Source organism: Channa argus, chromosome 4 (genome assembly GCF_033026475.1).
Source record: "Channa argus isolate prfri chromosome 4, Channa argus male v1.0, whole genome shotgun sequence".
NCBI lineage: Eukaryota > Metazoa > Chordata > Actinopteri > Anabantiformes > Channidae > Channa > Channa argus.
The window spans coordinates 23,177,519-23,199,799 of record NC_090200.1 but is presented as its reverse complement, the minus strand read 5'-3'; the positions used below and the strand labels follow the sequence as shown (position 1 = coordinate 23,199,799).

General features: G+C 39.1%; 1 protein-coding gene across 1 annotated transcript; it reads left to right on the top strand.

Annotated features, from left to right (window-relative positions):
• Positions 1-1,164: 1,164 nt before the first annotated feature.
• Positions 1,165-21,792, top strand: LOC137125229 (cyclic nucleotide-gated channel beta-1-like). The gene is given in 36 exon segments (XM_067500355.1): positions 1,165-1,262; positions 1,459-1,512; positions 1,613-1,718; positions 2,468-2,487; positions 2,572-2,677; positions 3,494-3,518; positions 3,643-3,736; positions 3,812-3,963; positions 4,123-4,186; positions 4,264-4,339; positions 4,561-4,585; positions 6,320-6,665; positions 6,796-6,945; positions 7,128-7,181; positions 9,097-9,164; positions 9,390-9,595; positions 9,778-9,808; positions 11,498-11,696; positions 11,821-11,835; positions 12,774-12,809; positions 13,149-13,247; positions 13,436-13,590; positions 14,264-14,479; positions 14,971-15,179; positions 16,174-16,224; positions 16,313-16,399; positions 16,687-16,751; positions 16,979-17,101; positions 17,658-17,799; positions 17,987-18,146; positions 18,239-18,336; positions 19,054-19,137; positions 19,260-19,378; positions 19,533-19,679; positions 19,847-20,045; positions 20,158-21,792. Coding segments are annotated over 36 exon segments (4,110 nt in total). The 3' UTR covers positions 20,389-21,792.
• The last annotated feature ends 489 nt before the right edge of the window (positions 21,793-22,281 follow it).

Genomic DNA, 22,281 nt, shown 5'->3' with positions numbered 1-22,281 from the left:
CAAATTGATACAGCTTCAAAAAAAAATAGGTAATTAATGCAGAAAGTTAGTGGAGTACTTTTCTGTTATTTATCCTCCTTAAATAACCCCAAATGATCTAGTCTGATGGGGATATGTGTCAGGAGTGAAGCCCTGAAGAAGGCTGTTTTCCAAAGCTACAAACTTGAGATTAGGCCAAGGAAGCGGCCCCTTTGATCTCATTGGGACAGTTGTGTGTCAGGAGTCATCGTGGGCTTAAACAGCTTTGTAAAGAAGCCTTGTATCTGGATTTTCCACAAACTGATTCCGTCTGAACTTTTTTCAGACCTTCAGTCTTTAAACCTGCACTGTGTGAGTTTTTTTTTCTAAGACAACTGCAATAACCACTTTCAGATGCAGGTATTAAAAAAATGTCCTGAAAAAAAACATTCAGTTGGAAATCCTTCTTTTGTTTTGATACTGTACTCCATCAGACTGACAGAAGGATGGACTTTTCCTGTTCTCATTTTGATCCAAGCAACAACAACAAAAAAATATTCCTCTACAGTGCAACAACAAAAGAACTGTAAATGTACAACCAAACTGTGATTATATGTGACTTTCTCATTTAGGAATAACCACTGTAATTATCTGCTGTTTTCTTTTGCCCTTGACATGTCTGCTGTGATCAGTTACCATGCCACGCTGTAGGTTCAGTGTTTGTCCCGTAGCTGAAGTGGATTAGCTGATCAGGCTGATAAACTGACATCGTGGATAATACGCACATTTGAGATTAAGTCGGACAAGTGACGCTCCTGCTGGCTGTGTCAATCTGTATGTCAGTGTGCTGCTGTGCCAGTGATCATATCTTCTCCCTGTACAGTGGTGAGCAGTTTCTCTCTGCAGTAACTGAAATCTGTGTATACCTTTACCTGAATAATTAAGGTAGAAGCAACAATTTTCAAACTCATGTTTCAGGCACCACTTACAAATGTGTCTGATGAGACACTAAAGGCCACTTTCAAAGTAAAAAGCAAACAGGTGAACCTCCATCATCAGACTTCATTAGCTCCAGCTGAGGGCTCTCTGGCAGGTGAAGTGGCTGAATGCATCCACGTGGATTCAGAGTTTTTAGGAATTAACATCAGCATTACCGACAATGTTTGATAAAGAACTTTAAGACGCTGATTACGTGTGTTCGACAGGATGTTTAATTGGGTGGTGAAAGTGGTCCCTCAACCCCCTGAAGCTCCTGGAAGAGAAGAAGCAACCAAGACCCCTGCTGCTGTATGACAACACACTCACACACGCACATACATTTTACTTTGTGAGAATTTCTTCTCATCTGGTTTTCTCTCTGTCTCTCTGACCTCCCAGAACCCCGCCAAAAACAGAGATGGTGAGGATGATTTTTAGCTACTTCTATATATCTGTGTTGCACATTTATGTACACATAAAACTGATAACAGGAATATGTGTGAGAGTGTTTTGTTTTTAATGACCTACAGTGAAGAGCCCTCATCTGAAAAACACAGACGAGGGTTCAGACGACAGGTAAATGACTTTCAACCAGTTTCTATGAATCTATTTAAGAGGGACTGTGTGTGTTTGTGTGTGTGCACTGAGCTCTTACCTCTCTTCACCTCCTCTACAGCCAGGCTCAGACTGGAGTGTTAGGCTGGCTGTCTAATGGGTTTGTCAGCGCACTGCCGCAGCCTTCTGGATCACCTCGGCTCGACAGAGCTAACTCTGATGCCAGAGTGAGTGAGAACACGTTTTATTATCAAAAAAGCCAAACTGTGTTTCTGCTGTTAACTAATTATAGCATGTTTAAAGCAACTTTAATTATACAGTATAACAGGCTGATATTGGGTTTAAATCAAATTATCTTATTCAGCCATGTTCATTATGGTGAGGCTGCCAATGAGCAGAGTTATTTAAACTTAGTAAGAATCTGCTGGTGCTCATGCGACAGTCCTTCATGCTTTGTACCTTGTTGAAATGACATAAAAAAAGCTACTTAACACAAAAGTTCTGTATTATCAGTGATCATAAAGTACTTATGTATCATTTGCTTAAGTAAAAGTACTGATACCACAGTGTATAAATATTCTGATACAAGTACATGTCCCACAGCTAAAATGTCACTTAGTCAAAAATACAAACTAATCAATCAAAATGTACTACAGCCGGAGGTGTTAATGAAATTAGCTTATTTTAATGACCTTATACACTGTTTTGCTGATCATATGTTTTGTTTTGTTTTTTGTCCTTTCGGCTTAAAAGTGTGAAGATTGAGAAAATAGAAATTTTCAAGTAAAACAGAAATACCTAAAAAACTTAGTACTATAGTACTTAGAATAACTCATTTACTTTCCACCTCTGTGTATTAGTACAGTATTACAGTCGAGATCGATGGGGAGAGCGATCCATTCATATGTCCTTTTGGTGACACATTTGAATGTAGTTCATTTCTCATTTTCTCTTCTTGCGCTTTTCCATCTAACAGCCAGGAGAGGATGGAGAAAGGTGTGGTATGATTAGAAAAGAAATAATTAATTTTAATAAAATTATGATCTATCAAATGTCAATTCCAGCTTTTTTCTGTCCCAGATCTGGTGTGATGGGCTGGGTCGCTCAGGGTCTGACCAAGGTGCTGCCTCAGCCTGATGAAAAGTACAGAGAGACTGACAATGCTAACAATGAAGAACACACTGAGGTGAGAAGTAGAGCACTTCAATTATGGGTTATTTTGTGATACAGAACATACTTTACAACAAATCAACATCCCAACGAGCGCAAAATACATCCTTAAAACCTTAAGATATCCTAAAGCATGTTTGAACTTAAAAGTTTGATCAAACTACTGCCTTAAAACTATAATTTTATAAAGTTCTATAGCTAATATGATTAACTTGCTCCTGTTGGAGCCACAATGTACTAGAACTGTACAACTATTATGTTAAACTGCTGTAGGAGGGTTAGGACTACATTTACTGTGGCACTAAATTTAATGACTTAATTTAAGACCATGACTTAATTAATCTATCTTCAAGCAACTTATACTGTCCCACAGGCTTAAAAAGGTTTAGAATTAATTTTATAAAAGAATTGACTGGGGGTTTAGCCAGGTTAATCACTTTCATTAAACCAGGCTGTTTGTCTAAAAACCATCTCTTCTGGATAGAGCTGCAGTAATAAATATCCAGTCCACTTTTTTTCTGAGGAATCACCATACAGTATATTTATTGTTTTGCTGATTCTATGATTCATGAGATTCAGAAAAAATATAATATATTTAATCTACTTTAGCTTTAACGTTGAATTTAAAAAACATCATAAAGCTATTTCAAATTTTAAATTAAAATAAACAGTTTGGCCAACCAACATATCATAATGATGGACACAGCAAGGATTTAATTTGTGTTCTCTGCATTATTTCCCACCTTTGTATCATCACAGGCACAGAACTGAAGATAAATTATGTAATTAAAAATTTCCAATTAAAAAAATTGTTTTGTTTCTCCTGCCCTAGGTCTATGACGTTGCAACATTGCCAGGTATGTTTGTCATGTTTTCGTTTGTTTTTGATGAATGATTGGTGATGCCAGTTTTAAAAAGATTTATTTTTATTACTCATTAACTCCATCGTGACTGAGCTGTTTAAATGGTCTCTTTTTATAGATTTTGATCCCCTTCCTCACATCCCAGTGGTGGAGATGGTGTCAGATGAAGAGGTGTCGGAGCCGGAAAATCTGACCCCTCAATTCCCTCCCAAGTGGGTATAAATCACATCGGCAGTCAGTCTCTAAATTAAAAACATGTAAAACGCTGATCTTTTTTTCTGCTGCAGAATGGTGAACTGGATCAAACAGATTATCCCTCAACCAGTTACGCTGCCCCCTGGTGCCGTACCCATAGAACCATCATCCAAGTCGACCCGGTCTTCCCTGGACAAAAGTACACACACACACACACACCAGTCTATCAAAACCATAAACACAAGCCCACAAACATATTGTTTTACAAAGTAGCATCTGAATTTAACCATAACACAAAACCACACGCAGGCAAGTGAAGAGACATAGTTTGAGTTAGTTTAACCGATGCTGTGTATCCACAGTGATCTGTACTCCGACCTTCATGTATTTCTCTTCCTGGCAGTTCTGTCTCCACCACCTGAATCTCTCAGTGGAATCTCACTGGATACTGACAGCAAGGCCTCAGGGTATGTGTGATCCCTCACTGTTAGTCTGGATTGTCATGATACTACAATGTGTAACATTTTCCTTTGTCCCTTAAAAGGGTGGTTGGCTGGTTTGTCTCAGGGCTCGGTCTGAAGATGCCTCAGCCTGCCATCCCAACCAAAGATGGCACTGAAGTAAGTTTTTGGAATAAATAAATGCAGCTTCAGTCCTTCTACTCTCCTTAACTTCCAACCTGTCAGGCTTTCCATTACCTCATTAACTAATATCAGGTGGGTTTCCACTGCAAGAAGTTGACTGAACCATTAGGTTTCTGCAGGTTAAACCCACCAGTTGTTTCTGGAACTACAGTATATTGACAGCAATTAAACTGCTTCCATTGTTTTCACTTTTTCAGGGTGCAGCTGAAATTTTGCAGAAGGGTGAGTTGTTTCAATGTATTTTCCTGTAGTCTTTCAAAACCCGCTGCTTGACACTTTCTTGCCTGGGCCACAATTCACAGTTCAGTCAAGTTGATCAAGCGTTAATTTGCTAAAAAAAAAATACCTAAAAGTAGCAGAAAACACCTTTCTAAAAACATGGAGAGCTTTTTATTTAAATCTTCATTATTTTATTGAATTGGTGAATTCTCATCAAAATGGGTGTATACGTGTTTTTTATTGAAGCACCCTCTTGTTTTTCCGCCCATAGCTTTTGAAGAGGTGTTTTGGTCGGACGGTCGGAGCCTAACTCAGTCCCTCTTCTCCTTCTGTTTCAGGGGGGAAGGTGCTGCGAGCCCCTTAAACAGCAGGAGGAGACGACTGGGGGATGCTCTGATTCCAACAAACAGACAGATAGACACCAAAAGACAAACTGTACTATTGGCAGAGCTACAGATGCTCTACAGTGTGCAGCTCAGTACAGAAACTCTAGGCAGCTTAAATATTAAATACTATTAAAAATATAGTATAGTAGATATATTCAACTCACCTAACTGTACTCCACACAGTTTGACATGAATGTATCACAACTTGCACTGGTATCTGTGCACTGTATATTCTGTAGGCAATTAAATGTGTGTTTGTCTTCAATTTCAGTTAATTTTGCACAATTTCCGTTTGGGACAGAAACATTTAGTAATTGCCAATATTTAAAATTACTTTAGGTTTCTTGAGAAAAGCATTGGAGCTGTGATACCTTTCTTTTACTTTATTGTGCTTTAACCTATGGGTATGTACACTACGTATTCATGTTGCCATTTTAAAGACCACCAAAAGAACATATATCCAAAGAAGGATGAATGCTGCTCAAAAATTTGATCATGAAAATGATTCTGTTTACAGATCTTTCACAATATATGTAATAATATATGTAATATCTTTCACTACAGAAATCTGAAATTATTCAGATCTCATTTAATCATCTCATTATTAATGATTAAATGGCAGCTATTTTAATTTACTTGTGTTATGTGTGGTTATCTATATCTGTATTTATACTTGATATTTACTTTAAAGGAAAGTATTATCATAGCTTTTTGTGCTCAAACAGTTTGCTTCTTGATCGGGTTACAGTAAGCTTTTACAAAGGTGTACTTGAGGATATTTACTTGAGTACTGCATGTAGTATGAGGCCTGCTTTAAATCACTTGATCTGCATTTATGGCCTTGAACTGGGAGATTTGGCCTAGGTGTAAGATGTGGGTTTGATTTCACAGTTGAAAGTACTTTGTTTGACAAGCAGAGCAGGAGCTTGTACATGTCAACATAGTAATAATACTGTAATGTAACGATACTGCAGGAATTAATAAAGATTCGGTGTGTGAAATAATTTATGTGGTAGTGTTTTTTAACCATTTCTCATTAATCAAGATATTGACGTTCCTCACAAACAACTTTGTTTTAGCATCTTAAGCTGAATTACTAAATAGTAAGGTGTAGTTGATGTTTTCTGCTTTTCAAAAACCCAAAACTGCTCACAGAGATTGGAATCACAACTGAAAGGAATCATATATAATTATATCTCTTAGAACAAATATTCTGTTGTATTGCCCATAAATCTTGATCAACTACTTCTTGTGTCCCTTTTTGTGTCTAAAAATCCCTCATACATCCAAAGACAAAACTAAATCCATTAGCAGGAAGTCATGGGTCAACCAAATGTTTTGTTTGTCATAGCTTCATACAAACTCAAACCTGACATGGTACTAGAGGACATGGAGTCAGACAACGAGATTCAACACAAACGTGAAAATCTCTCCAAAGCAGCTGCTACACCCTCTACATCGCTGACAAAAGCATCACCATCAACACACCAACATCAACAGCAGGAAGCAACACAGCAGACACAATCCAACTCACTCCTGGTGGCCTCCATGCAGCCCCAGAAGTCTTGTGAATCCTCAGAGAGTGCAGCAAAAATTTCTCTTGAAGATGCTGAGACCCAGACAGGCCGCTGGACACCATTCATTGAAAGCATCAAGAGGGAGGCCGAAGACGTGGCTCTGGCTACTATGGAGGAACGGTAAGACAGGTGGAAGTGGACAGAGATGGTTTCTATTTGACATAGCTAAAGGGACCTACTTTGGTGCTTGGTTACAAGATTGTGCTGTAGGAAGTAAACAATCCATCATATCATTGTGATATCTAATTAGTCTGCTGCAGGAGCGCATGGAGATGGCACGCATGGCTGAGGAGGTGGCCAGGCAGACAGCAGAGATGGCCATTAGACAGATGGCCAGTGAGGGTCACTCCATTAAACTCTCTCTGGACAGTCAGGAACACTTGGACGAACCTGAAGCTGAGTAAGAACCTGTGCTCAACTAGAGAAAGATCAAGAAAGTGTGTGTGTGTGTGTGTGTGTGTGTGTGTGTGTGTGCACGTGCGCGAGTGTGTATGTGTGTGTTTGTTTTTTGTGGGCTCCTTTTGAAATGATGGGACAATTTGTATGTTGACAGCAATTAAATTTTGTATTTACTATGACCAGACTGCCAGTGGTACAAGAAGAGGAGAGCGAAGTGGAGCACTGTAAAGCCACAGAGTAAGAACCCAATCATCTTATTTTCTTAACCTCCTTTAAATCCTTTGTATGACACTAGACCTACTCCATCTTTTACCTATAAATTGTATCATACTGCTTATACAGTATGTCCACAAGATGAGAATGTATTTAGAAGATGAGAATGTGCACGATTCATTGAGAATGTATAATAATACATATGTTAAAATATGAAAACATTTTAAATTCTAATCTAACAAACTACTCCAGTGACAGTTTTGTTTGAAGTTGAAATTCCTGGATCTTAAAGTTTTTTTTGTTTTTTGTCCTTTTGGCTTATCCCCTGAGTTCAGGGTCGCCACAGCGGATCATTGTCCGCATGTTGATTTGGCACAGTTTTTACGCCGGATGCCCTTCCTGACGCAACCCTCCCCAATTTCTACCGGGCTTGGACCGGCACTGCACAGCTGGGAGGGGAATAGGCTGTTAGGGGTTCAGTGTCTTGCCCAGGGACACTATGACATATAGCCGGGGCCGGGGATCGAAACACTCACCCTGTGGTCTGTGGACAATTGCCTTTACCAACTGATCTTAAAGTGAGATTGTTAAATTGAATGTGGAACTAAAGCAAGAGACCTAGTTCTTGGCCCCCTTCAGACCACTGATATGATCAGTGGTCTTCGATGATCTTCAATGATCTTCGATGCAATAAATATATATATTTTGTAGTTTAATCTGCAATAACAAATCTTAATCTGAATTATCTGAACTTCAAAGATGATAGGTTTCCTATGTCAAATTAGATACACATGCAAAAAAAATTCATACTAGTAGTACAGTACAAGAACCCTAAGTTGTAAAGGAGTTCAGCACTCAGAGAATTCCCCCTAAAGTAGAGCTAGTATCCCCATATCAGCTCTCACTTTTGTGCTGATGCAGTAATTGATGTACAGTATGTACCACAGTCATCTGGCTGACAGATCTCACTCGAAATCCCGTGGGTTCTTGTTATGTGATTGCTGCCACCCGCTTCCACAGCATTACCCTTCAGTGACATAGCAACCACAGCTTACCTTGGTAACAGCAGGCCTCCTATACTCGCCCCCCCCATCCATTGTCTCATTGGTTTCCTCGGTAACAGTATGCACCTGCTGCTGCTGCTCCTGCTGCTGTTGTTGTTTCGCATTTGGACAGGCAGGAAAAATGCTACACAGTGATGTAAGAGAATATTCGCCTCTTTTTTTTAAAAGGATTTGTTAAAACATCTTAATCTGGTTTACACAGCCTTACAGCTCAGTTTGTGTTAGTTGTCGTGTCTCCTGGGTCGTGGACATTTTCTGGCGGGCTGTTATCGTACATGAATATTGACAGAGGAAGTGAGTATTTTGTTAATTAACTAACGGACTAATGTATGCTAATGCATTTATAAGTCTGACTTATAAACCTTATTTACCCATGTAAACAGATGTTAATGTTATATAAGCTGACCTTACCTTAGAGCAAAAACTCACTAGTTATAGTGTTAACTAAGACTAACTAAAGTTCATATATCCTCATTTTCAAGTGTCCAAGGACAGTCAACCATAAAATAAAATATGCATAACAATAATAATATTTATTGCAGTGTGTACCTATCACAGGTCCAGTTTTACAATGTCTCTGAATTTTATGTGCTTTTACATACATACACATGTAGAGGTTTGATTTATTTAATCAGAATCCAAACCAATTGTGCTTCTAACATGTACAGACACAATCAAATTGCAGATATCATGCACATACGCAAATAGACATTATTTCCTTGTGGTGGTTAAGTCAAATAATACTCTATTACTGCAACAGTAATTGATTAGATTGTGTGAATACACACCATCTTAGTTACTGCAGAGCTTTCCATCCTGCCAGACAGCCTGACTGATGAACTGTATAACTTTTTTGTCCCTCTTCTGTACTCCAGAAAGGAAGAGAGCCTTGCTGAGGAGGAACAGAAGGAAGTGGCAGAGGAACCTACTATCACAGAACCAGGTAGAGATTGAGAAATAACCCATATAACCATAGGGTGAAGTTTTTTTTTATTATTTTTGAATTGAGATAATTCTCTATGTTGTAGCTGGAAAATGTAAAAAATATTTCTATAATATCTTCAATAATATCTAATAATAATATCTATCAATATCCCTAAGAAACAAAAATAATGTGCACCAGACAGCTGAGTATTCTGCTAATGATATCTCATTTTAAAATATCTAGAGCCAAAGGAGGAAGAAGGGCCACAGCAGACATCTCCCTCTCCTCCTTCAAGCCCTGAACCAGCTAAAATCTCAGAGCCAGAGCCAGAGCCAGAGCCGGAACCAGAGCCTCAGAAAACCAGTTCAGAACCTGAGCCCGTTACACAGCAGCCACAAAAAGCAGAGGACAACGGTCACGAAACTACCTCTGACAAAGCTACTGAGAAAGTAAAGTCCCTTGGTTGGACACATGCAGTACATGAAAACATAACCCTCTCACCGCTAGGAAACCTCCTCCTAAAGATTAATTCAGATAGTCAGAATACATACATACATACAGCCTCTGTGTTAAAGAATTTCTTTCTGATCACTCTGCTGTTAATAATTCATATGCTTTGTGTTTTCTGTAGGAGGAGGAAGCTAAAGATGACGGCTGTGGTGGTATGTTGTCTCCTCCTTTATAATTTTTGTTGTGTTTCTGATCAGGACAATGTCGTTAACCTTGTTGGCAGACGTGTGTTGAATTCATTCTACAAATATATATATATATATATATAGCATCTCTCTCTTTGTCTCACTGGTACTGTCTACTAAAAGTCTGATATTGTCATCCTGGCTGACTGAATTGCTGTTTGACTGCTAGTACTTGTCATCTCCCCCATTGCTTGTATTCGGCCTGACTGTTCATCTGCCTATCCATCTGTCTCCTCTAGCTCCAGTCAGCTGTGATGCATTTAAGAACTGCCTGATGCGCATCCCTCACACCTCTGAGTGCTTCGGCAACATCAACGCATTCTTCAAAGAAAATGGCATTTCCTCTCCCAAATTACCCTCCATGCCTAAACTACCCACCCAGTTCTCTGACGTGACCAAGTTCTTACCCTCTTTACCCCCTGAATTAAGACAAGAGTTCTCCCAGATCAGACTTACACAGGTCCCACGAAATATTGTTCAGACTCTGACTGAGTTCTTGCCCAAAAGCTCAGAGGGCTCCATTGGTCCCAGTCTGTCCAGTATTTCCCAGCGGGTCTCAAACATCCCGCAGAAGCTCTCCCAGTTTCCCAGCCAAACACAGCAGTACTTCCTCAATGTCCAGAACCGCCTCAACAGCCTTATGCCTCAAGATGCCTAAGAAACAACAACAACAGCAAAAACAGAAGCAAGACATGAATAATCAAGACGTAGAACTCAACCATCTCATCAGACAATCCCCTCTCCCTCCTCCCCATCATCCTCAGCTTCGTTCCCGCTCCCCATCTCCATCCTCTCCTATTGGTAGCACCCTCGAGTTGCCCAATGTGCCATCCTATTCACGCCTGCCGCCAATCGTCAGCCCCCCATCAAAGCAACTCAACTCCCCGTCCCACCAGCTGTCTGGTCTCTCTAACCCGGTTTTCTTCACTGAAGATGTCTCAGCAGTGAGACCAACAGGTGAACTGTCCTCATGTGATTATACATGAACTTGGTCTCAGGATAAGTGGAATAGGAGTAAATGGTTTAATAAAATAGCTCTAAAATTAATTCAGCAGCTTAGTGACACTCAATTTTATATGCACACGACAGTAAATCATCAGTTGAGTTATGGTGTTGTTGCAAGTTCACTGATAGCATGATGTGTCTTTTCTCCCTCGTGTTGTTTCTCAGATAAAATCCCACTTGATTTTACTGATACTGCAAAGTTTGTTTGGTTGAGCTTTAGAGGAAGGGTTGTACAGATAGTTTTACCCATGCAACTATACCACTTCTGTCCATAAAACAAAGTCAATGAAACTATTTTCTTGTGTGCCAATGTACTGTGAGCCAGATTATCCAGATTGAATGGCTCTCTGCTCAAATGAGTCAACTACTTCTCTCAGCTGTTATACGTGGCCTAGTTCAGAGGTGGATCCTCTTGCATTAAGCGATGTACAGTAGGTCCTGCTAAATCTGCCTATGCTGCCCTGCTTCTGCTCAGAACTACAACCTGCTTTGTCCCAGACAACACTGCCCATGTAACATTCTCCTATGATTAAATCATGTCTTTGCAAGTGGTCTCAATTTACTTTTGTCTCAGTGGTGAAATACTGCATTTAAGCTTATATGTGGTGCTTTGGCCTAATTAAAAACTGTCTTGTCTGTCAACCTCTCCAGAGACCTCTAGCCTCAGCCTTCACCCAGCCGTCAATGTGGAGGATGTTGACTCGGACCGTGAGAGGAAAAGAAAAAAAGGAGGAGGAGGCGATGGAGGACGAGGGGAGGAACAGAGTAATATTCCCCAAATCCTTACCCCACAGGACCCCAAGCTAACAACCCTCACTGTTCCTGTGACCCCTTCTGGAGTTCGTCAAAGGTGAGAAATTGTATCACATTTAGTTAATGAAATTATATTACTTAACTTACAAGATACTAGTCGCTGTATATTTCTGCTATTAAGTTAACACAATTTTTTCTCCCTCATGCTTCGGCATCTGCAGTAAAGGAAATAAAGAGTAAGAGTACTACATGGGTTGTTTATGTTGCAGTGCTGTCAAATGATTTTTCCTTTTCTCCAGTCAAATAAACATATGAATATCTTGTAGTTGTCCAAAAATTTCACACACACAAAAAAAGCAAAGAAACATCATTAACAAAGGTTATAGGGTTTATATAGGCCTGCAAGCTTCTCTGCTGTGATGTGTTTTTGTCCTAAATGAGATCAATCAATCAATTGCTGACAAAACAGAACTAGAAATTGCAAATTATATACAAAGAATTTCAGAAACAGAATCATATTTTATAACCATTCATGTACCATTTGGAGTTAAAACACATTTGCTCTCTGTTGAGTGCTATTTGAAATAGATGGATTGCCCTCTACTGTCTGCTTTATTGTCCAAGTTGGTAGAAGCATCATAGTACTCTGTGTGTAACTGAGTGTCCTGCAGAAACCATGCATGTAAAACAAGCAAAAAAGATTGTTGAAGAAACGTACTTGTTTTGGGTTTGCCTAAAAAGACAATGAGAGCTGACAAAAGTGACTCACCCAAGCAAACTGAGCACATAGTGTTTATGCAGAACGCAAAAAGTTTGTTCTATGAGTCTCTGTGGAGCTAAAATTGTTTGGGAATATTTTGAGTGTTTCCTGTCTTGTGTTGTACTCTGTTGTGTTGTATTGTTGTGAAGTGTGATGAAACTGTTTACTGTTGCATGGCTTTTACGTGATTTTGTGCTTTTGGCTGCTGTATGGATATCGCCATAAGATAGTAAATGTCAATAAACAGATGCATCACAGTCTTTGTCTTGCATCCTCACTCTATCACGACCTTTTGAATGTTCTGCTGTAGGTGATTTAAGTGTTTCTTGGATTACCATCATGCCTTTTCTGCTCACACACACCATACACAAACCCTTTCTCTCCCTGTCAACCTGCTTTGACCATGCCCAACAGTAGTGGAAGGACTCGTAGGACTGTCTGGACAAAGATGTAAGATTCCTTTTATTAAATTGATTCATATAGTGTTCATTGATCTTGCATCCACACATTGTTCTTACCTGTTTAGACTTTATGAATTTTCCCATATGAATAGACCAGTTTTAGCTTATTTACCAGTAATTGTTAAATCACCTTATTCACCTACACTGGTCACAATCAGAAAGCAGCATTTGGATTACATTTTTTTTTCTTTCTTCTCATCTAAATGCCCCTCATCATATATATTAAAGCCAAGTTATAATTTATGAAAAAGGAAGAGAAGACCCCAGAATTTAGCCATGGCAGCACTGTGTGTGTTGAACAAATGCTTTTACTGTGTCTATCTAACAGTACCAGGTTTCCCTCTCAAAGTGAAGATGATGATGAGGAAGGAAACATCCCTATAAAGGCGTGGCCCAGCCAGTCCAGCCTGCACAGCACAGATGACATGTGAGTACACACACACACACACACTCAAACTTGGGTATGATAGGGAGTTTATACCTACAGTAAGTATTTAGTTTTGAATGTAAATTTGTTTAAAATGTGGAATATAAATAAAGTTTATTGTTATTATTAGGTTTTTTTTTAAGGGCTGAGATGTAATAATGGATTCTTAATGGAAACTTTTTTCCAAGTCTGAAAGAACGTCCTGGATCTTCAGCCAGTCAGACCAGTACAGTGGTGAATGAGCGTCTTCAGGAGCTAGTCAGAATGTTCAAAGAGCGAACAGAAAAGGCTAAAGAGAAACTCATTGATCTAGACAGCTCAGATGAAGACAGCATCATCCCACGTGAGTGAAAGTCTACACTCACAAACCAACACATTTTACACACTGAGCATTCACCCTATTGAATGAGTGAAACAAACATATGTAAATGCTAGCAGCTGTCTCCATGTGTTGCATGTGTGTCCTGCACATTAATGTCACACCCAAACCTTTAACTGTCTAATACTCACAAAGCCAAATGAAAAACCTGAAACTGCCCATTAAGGTAGCAACAGTAATTGGGCCTATGGTTCCTCGAGATTTTTTTATTTACATTGTTTCAGTATGTTTCCATATATAAAAACTATACAATATTTGCCAAACAATTTTCAAATAATAATAGAAATCAAATATAAATAAAATTTAAGAAAGAAGTAGTAAGAGTTGCAGTCACCAAGTTGTTACCAGTTTTTCTTTTTCGATAGACAGTAACATTGCATACATCCTTTAATACATAGTACAGTATATAAATAGCACAAACTGTATTACACAGCCCCAAGACCAAACTAAAGTACCTTTGCGCTCTTTATGACTTGAGGATGCTGCTTAATCATCTTTGCATCCCCTGTTTCAGGGAAAGATCCTTTGTCTTCAGCATTTTGCAAAGACATTTTCTGACTATAATCTCTTTCTTTCCTTTAGTAAATGTGGACCTAAAATGTGACCTGTTTTCCCCTCCCTTCTGATCTGCCTTCAGCTCCTCCTCAGCCTCCTCCAGCAGGTCAGCCAGCAGCTGGAGGAGCCAAAGAGTCACCAGGTCCATCAGGAGGAGAAGGAGGAGGTGGAGGAGGAGGAGGAAAGGAGAGTGAGGCAAAGGAAGAACAGTCTAGCCACTGCTGCAAGGTGAAAACTCCTCGATGGATACAAGCCTGTGCGCACTACCGGTTCCCTGCCAGCATCGATCCTTTCACCAGTGAGAACTCTGTCGAATACACAGGCTGCCTCAACCTGCTATACTGTACCGTAGAAACATCATTACTCAAACCACTCAGAAATTAGTCATAAACACCCTGAGTCTTATTCTGTGGCTCTTGCCACATAATTATAAGCACTTTTCCAAAACAAAATTTTGAGTCTTGACAAACCAACTCCCATCACTCAACACTAGTGAAATATGTTTTAAGTGTTATGTGACCAAGATGCAATTATACATATATATTATTACCCTTTCTTTTCTTTTAGTGCCCCATTCATATGAACTTGTTACTTTCCCTTTACAAAATCAAGTTCCGGGTAATACAAATTTTGCTTTGCTCAGTGTGTGAAGTCCTTTTGGTGCTTGCTCAGTAGCCATAACTTGCTCTGACCTGACTTAAACTCTGCTGTCACTTCTCATATTGTTTGATGCCCTGAATTCTCAATTTTCTCTCTGACTTTCATCTTGTCATCTGTCTCTCTTTGCAGACCTAACATATGTGCTGTGGATGTTTTTAGTCTGTCTGGCGTGGAACTGGAACGCGTGGTTCATCCCGGTGCGCTGGGCCTTCCCCTACCAGACTCCAGATAATATTTACTATTGGCTGCTGACTGACTACCTGTGTGACCTCATTTACATCCTGGACATCACTATTTTTCAGCCACGTCTGCAGTTTGTTCGTGGAGGGGACATAGTAGTAAGTGGGACACTGGAAACATGTCTTTGACTGAGCACTCAGTTAATCTTAAATCACAGAATGACAAAGGACGCTGAAATCAAAGGCAACAGCTGAAAGGCATTTTGTATTTTAATATAATCTTCTTTTCCTTTCGGATGTTCCCTTTCAGAGGTCGCCACAGCGAATCATGTGCCGCCATCTAACCCTGTCCTCTGCATCCTATTCTCTCACACCAACTAACTTCATGTCCACTCCTCTTCGGTCTTCCTCCTTCCACCACCGTCTTGAACACTGTTCCTTTCATTCTCACTGATACTCTTTTATCACACAACACACTTGACACTTTTCTCCACCCGTTGCAACCTGCTTGCACTCGCCTCTTCACCTCTTTTCCACACACTCTGTTGCTCTGAACCGTTGACCTTAAATACTTAAAGTCGTGCAACTTCTTCACCTCTGCTCCCTGTAACCTCACTGTTCCACCTGGGTCCCTCTCATTCACACACATATATTCTGTCTTACTACGGCTAAGCTTCATTCCTCTGTTCCTCTCTGACCTCCACCTCTCTAGATTTTCCTTCACCTGCTCCCTGCTCTCACTACAAATCACAATGTCATCTGCAAACATCATAGTCCATGTAGATTCCTGTCTTACTTCATCTGTCAGCCTGTCCATCACCAGAGCAAACAAGAAGGGGCTTAGAGCCGATCCTTGATGCAGACCCACCTCCACCTTGAACTCCTCTGTCACACCTACAGCACACCTCACCACGGTCTTACAGCTCTCATACATGTCCTGCACCACTCTAACATACTTTTCTGCCACTCCAGACTTCCTCATACAATACCACAGCTCCACTCTTGGCACCCTGTCATACACTTTCTTTGTATTTTAATATAATAATCTCTGTATATACATTAAGAGAGTCACTTTTTCAAATAATATCTGCTTCAGTTTGTAGGGTTCACCTCACCAGGATCAAGGATCATTAATAATTTTGTTTCTTTACAGACTGACAGAAAAGAGACCAGAAACAACTATATAAAAACCAAACGCTTCAAGGTAAGTAACCATACAGTTTTATATGCTGCATATTGATCAGTGAATCAGTTCACAACCAGGAAAAAGCTGGTGCCTTCCTGTTTTGCAGTTTGATGTAGCCAGCCTTGTTCCCCTGGAGCTCTTCTATTTTAAAACTGGCATCTACCCAATGCTTCGGTTACCCAGGCTGCTGAAGGTGAGGATTAGACCACTGACCCTTAAAAATCCTTTAAAACCAGTATCAACATTGAAAATTTTTTATTAATTTTCCAACAGAATTATGTACCACGTCTTTCAAGACACACACAGCTATGTTACAATGCAACAGTAGTATGACAATGCTAACATTTCTTTTCAAGGCTAAATGTGTTAATTATGGAAATCAACTTACATTTATTCGGCTGTCATGTTTCAGATGTTTATAGGTTTAGTTTTTTTAACCTTTTACAAGTATTTTACTGTATCTAACCAATGCCTCCCCAGATCAACTCCTTCTTTGAGTTCAACGAGCGTCTTGAGGCCATCCTAACCAAAGCCTACATCTACAGGTCAGCTGCAACTTTATGGAAGATAATGGGGGTGTTTCCGGTGCAAACCATGAACACTGAAAATAATTCTCACTTCTTAATCTCTGTACCCCTCTTGCATCCTGCCTTCCTTATAAAGCTACATCAATGCAGTGACTCAGCTAAAGATAGAAGTGATTTAGATGTTCAGTGTATTCACATTTAGTGCTGGCTGTATCCTCAATCACATCCTACTTTCTGACCCTCAGGGTGATCCGTACCACCACCTATCTCCTTTACTGTCTCCACTGTAACGCCTGTCTCTACTACTGGTGCTCTGCCTTTAAAGGACTGGGATCTACTGACTGGGTGTACAATGGCGAGGGCAACAGGTTAGTGAGATAAACAGACACACACACACACACACACACACAAACACGCACACACTTTTGATGATGAGTGTCGGGGGTTTTAGAAAAATTGAGGTGTTGCCTCATGGCTAGAAGGTCCCTGGTTGGAATCCCGGCTAGTGTGAATGGTTTTCTGTTTGTATGTGTCTCTCTTTGTTGGCCCTGAGATAGACTAGAGACCTGTCCACGGTGTACTCTGCCTCTGACCCAGTGACAGTTGGGATACCCTCCAGCCCACGACGAACATGTACAGGATATTAGGATAAGATAATGGATGGATGATGTGTGGAAAGCAGTTTAGAAGTAGAAATGTTACAAATGTCAGAATAACAAACAAAAAACAGTACAGTGTACCACTATGTCCACTTAAATTAGAAAAACAAGTCCCATAAATGCCCATTTTTGGTCACAAATACCACTCATTTTCTGCTCTTTTGACATTCATTGTCTTCATTATTTGTGTCTTTTATCATGCTCATTTGTAGCCACTTTCTTTTTCTGCTTCCCTAAAATGCCTTCTGTCTTTCTCTCTGCTCAGTTACATACGCTGTTACTACTATGCTGTGAAGACCCTGATTACTATTGGGGGTGTGCCAGCACCCACTACCCTGTTTGAGATGGTCTTCCAACTTGTCAACTACTTTGTTGGAGTCTTTGTCTTTTCAATCATGATTGGACAGGTATAGGGATATATAACATACTGTATAAAACAGTACTGAATATTTACCATAAAAGCTCCATTATGTTATTATTTTGATTATGTACTTTACACATTTAAGATACTAAAACTTCACGACTTTGTGCAAAACATGTTAAATTTACAAATATTACTTGTTGAATAGCTAATTTTGCTCATTTGTCTCTCAGATGCGTGATGTGGTTGGTGCAGCCACAGCAGCTCAAACCTACTACCGAACATGTGTGGACAACACTATTAAATACATGTCTTCCTATCGCATCCCTAGAGATGTCCAAAATCGTGTCAAAACCTGGTACAACTACACTTGGCAATCTCAGGGCATGCTGGGTAAAAAGAACATCCTGTGTGCATGTTTGTGTATTCAGTATTTTTGTACATCCTGACATTTCAGTCATTCTGTAACACTGTTGTTCATCTAGATGAGCAGGAGTTGCTGATCCAGTTGCCAGATAAAATGCGCCTGGACATAGCTATAGATGTCAACTACTCAATCATTAGCAAAGTCCCTCTTTTTCAGGTAAGAATTACTAAATAGTAGAACATTACAGCCGCATTATTCAAGGAGCCTCACATCTAAATTAAACTAGTCTTAAGCATCTAATGGAGCTAGTGCATTTACCTTTCACAGTAAATTCTCATTCAGGGATGTTGTAGAAAAGCCATTATTTTAAATTAACGTAACATAAATATCAAAGGTTTATATTTTTAGTTTTATTGTCAGAATATTAAAACAAGAGATGTTCTGAATTAAAGTTTTAAAATCATAAGTTAAATCAACTCAGTTCACTCAACTCCTTAAATTAAGTTCATGATTATTCATTTTCACAATTAATGTATTCATTGTGGGTCAAAAAGTGGGTCAAAAATTACCCGGTTTAGAATCAACATGGTTTTTTTGCCACTTTTACCATTTCGGTTAAAAATAATCATTTGTATTATATTTTTGTCCACACAAGAATGATTTCCTGTTTGAAAATTTTGATTTTTCACTTTGTAAGACTGTAAGTGGCATGATGTCAATTTATTTTTTTTTTAAATAGCTGGACTATGAAATGATAACAACTTTTCATTACAAAGATATTGAAAGAAAACAACTTCACTGGTTCATTTTTGACCCACTTATGCATCTAAGGTTTAAGGCAACTTGTGTTTTTGAATTGAAATGGCAAGTTAATTTTTACGGTGTTGAGCTTAATAAAAGGTCTGTGTTGGAAACTGCTTTTCATCTTAACAGGGCTGTGACAGACAAATGATCTTTGACATGTTAAAAAGCCTACGTTCTGTTGTCTACCTGCCGGGAGATTATGTCTGCAAAAAGGTGCATTTGCCTATTTGTGGGTTTGTCACAACTACATGATAATTTTGCCAGTGTTCACTTTTATTGCTTATTGTCTGTCTCTCATCATCTGCTTTTGCTTTTACAATTTTTCACTCACTTAGGATGAAGTGGGTCGAGAGATGTACATCATAAAGGCCGGGGAGGTGCAGGTAGTTGGAGGACCAGATGGGAAAACAGTGTTTGTTACCCTCAGAGCAGGATCAGTGTTTGGAGAGATCAGGTAAAGAGGTGGTGTTGAATTAAAACTGTCCTGTCAACTAAAATGACATATTTTCACTTTTTAAAATGACTTAACTTAAAACTTAACTTTAAAAAAGTTCTTTAATTGAAATGTTAAACACAGAATACTTACACATAGTTTCTCTGAATAACAGTTTGCTTGCAGTTGGCGGTGGTAACAGGCGCACAGCAAATGTAATTGCTCATGGCTTTGCCAATCTCTTCATTCTGGACAAAAAAGACCTGAATGAAATCCTGGTACACTACCCTGAATCGAAGAAACTGCTTCGCAAGAGGGCCAGGTCAAACGAAAATAGCATTACACTTACCAAATATCATTGTCATGTTCTTTATCTGTCCTGTGTAAATTATCATGTTATTTCCCAACTCTGGAGTCACAACTATTCTCTGTATGCATCCAATCATCACTGTGTTCAGAGTCTGATAGAAGTTACTATCTCATCCACAGGAAGATGCTTAACAAGGGAAAGAAACCAGAGCCCAAAGAAGAGCCTAAGGAACCTCCTCAGGTCCCGGCCGCCCCTGTGAGGACTGAGACTCCCAAACTGCTGAGAGCTGCACTGGAGATGACAGAGAGATCTTCTGGACTTAAAGGAGCTCTGGCTATAGTCAAAGAGAAGTCCATCAAGTCCACTATCTCATTACAGGTAAAGTTATTGGAAAACCTAGAAAAAAAAACACACACAGATAACAGTGAGAAGACTAAGGAACATGTTTATTTTTGGGGTTTTTTTTTGTCTTGTCTTGTATGCTTTTCAGGCATCCATCTCCACCTCCCTGCCTCCTGCGTCTCCTGTGTCTAGCACTGGACGTGACAGAGAGGTGGACACGCCATCACCCATCTCTGCCAACTCCACGCCATTTCGCTCTGCCTCCAGCTGCCGCAACAACAACTCTGCCCCGCCTCACTTTGCGTCGCATTCCCACGGCAACACTCAAGAAACAACCATGATAGACCAAAGAAAGGGGAGTGTCAGTGACGATGATTGAAACATGAGGGAAGAGAAGAAGTTGTGATAGCTTTTAAAACACAGGTTTAAAACAAAGGTGGTTGGAGAAGGTGGAAAGCAAGAAATTATGGCAGAAGAATTTAAGAACAGCATGTATAGACTAGTCCTTGGAAGATAGGACAACAAAGACGAAGAACTGTGACAAACTAAAAGAAAACTGGCTTTAAATGTAATATAGATGCAGAATGTACCACTGTCAGACAGACCTGGTAAAGTGTGTGGGAAAGCTTAAGTTTGATATTTTGGAAGCGTCCAAGTCTCTCCCTAGTTTTCCAACCAGGGCCACAGGAAAGTAGAACTTATTGTTATTGGATCAAGTAATTAGGAGCAAGCCATCCCTCACCTGGTTTCTGTGATTGAATTCCCTGTAACTGTGATGATGATGGGGATCTTGTATGGAATGAAATAGTTCAGTTGTAAAAGTTAACTGAGATCAGTCTGTCCTGCAGAACTGAATTACAGTTTTTGCTGTTGTTTTCTGCTAAATGTTTACAGATTCTTTGGTAACGTACAATATGCCTTATATTATCTTTGTGTCGTAAATGGCAACTTGTGTTGGTGTGAGTAGCTTTATTATCATATACTGTACACACATATGTACACATATGTTTGACAGTTAAATGAAAGGTCTCTCTCTCTCCCTCTCTCTCTCTCACACACACACCCACACACACACGTTAAGTAAACTCAAAGGGACTGTAATTTCACAAATCCCTAACTTAAATCTGTAGCCATGTATACATGTGAACTATAGCTACAATTTGCATTTATTTTTATGTTTGCTTTAATGTTTTTTATACAATAATGTTCATACGTTTGTTTTTTGACATGCACAGTAAATAAATCACATTTTCATTTCCCGCTAATATCACTAATCCTTTTACTGCTTTTTTAGTTTCACAAGATGTACATGAATTCTGGAAAATTCTGGAAATTCTGCTGAATTTGTGCTGTAAATGTAATAATGAGTCAATAATGGTATAAGAGTTTTTGTATGGATAATTTAATTACTAACAGGCTATTGATACACCCTCAGATGATGGGCCCATGAACCAGCTAACCATACTGCCAGACATTCTGTAGAAAGAAATAAGGAATATAAATTTTGTTTATTCTGTGTGTGTGTGTGCGTTTGTTTGTGTGTGTGTGTATGTGTAAGCAAGAGAATTGGTTGCATCCAATGAACTTACAAACATAATAATTCCCTTAAACTTGATTTTGTCCTTGTTGTTGCCCTGTTGTTTGAATAAATTTTGCCCTGTTTTCTGCAGGTTTTAATCTGAGTTTTGGCTGAATGCAGTCACCAAATTGCCTGTCAGAAATATGCTAGCCATATAAAAATTACTTTAACCTTTGTATAGAGGTTATTTTTCCATCGGTACAAATTAGTTTGCAATGATGGCACTTCATATTTATTTCATATCATACAGGTTAACAATGGTGGTAATGATACCAGCGTGTAAAAAAACATAAGTACAGTAAGTTTTAATATCATAAACTCCCTAAATTGTCCCTTAATTGTGCATTGTGTGCATTGTACATTCATTATTAATGAATAATGTCTATTCTATTAGTATATGATGCAATAAATAGGCTGCTTTTGCAGCTGGTAAAAGTGAGACTAAGTTTAACTAGTTCATATACTTCTTAATCTAGTCTATGCATACATCAAAGATAATCTAAAGGCATCACAATTTATATTATTTGAATATATTTTACTTTAACAGGGCACCCATATAACATTTCCCTATGAAATGGAGTTAGTATAAAGTATGTTTAAATGGAACTAGTAAATAACATAACAATGTAATAAAGTAGCCTACTTGGGAAATTTACTTTTGGTTAAACATAATCAGTCAATTTCCTATTGCCC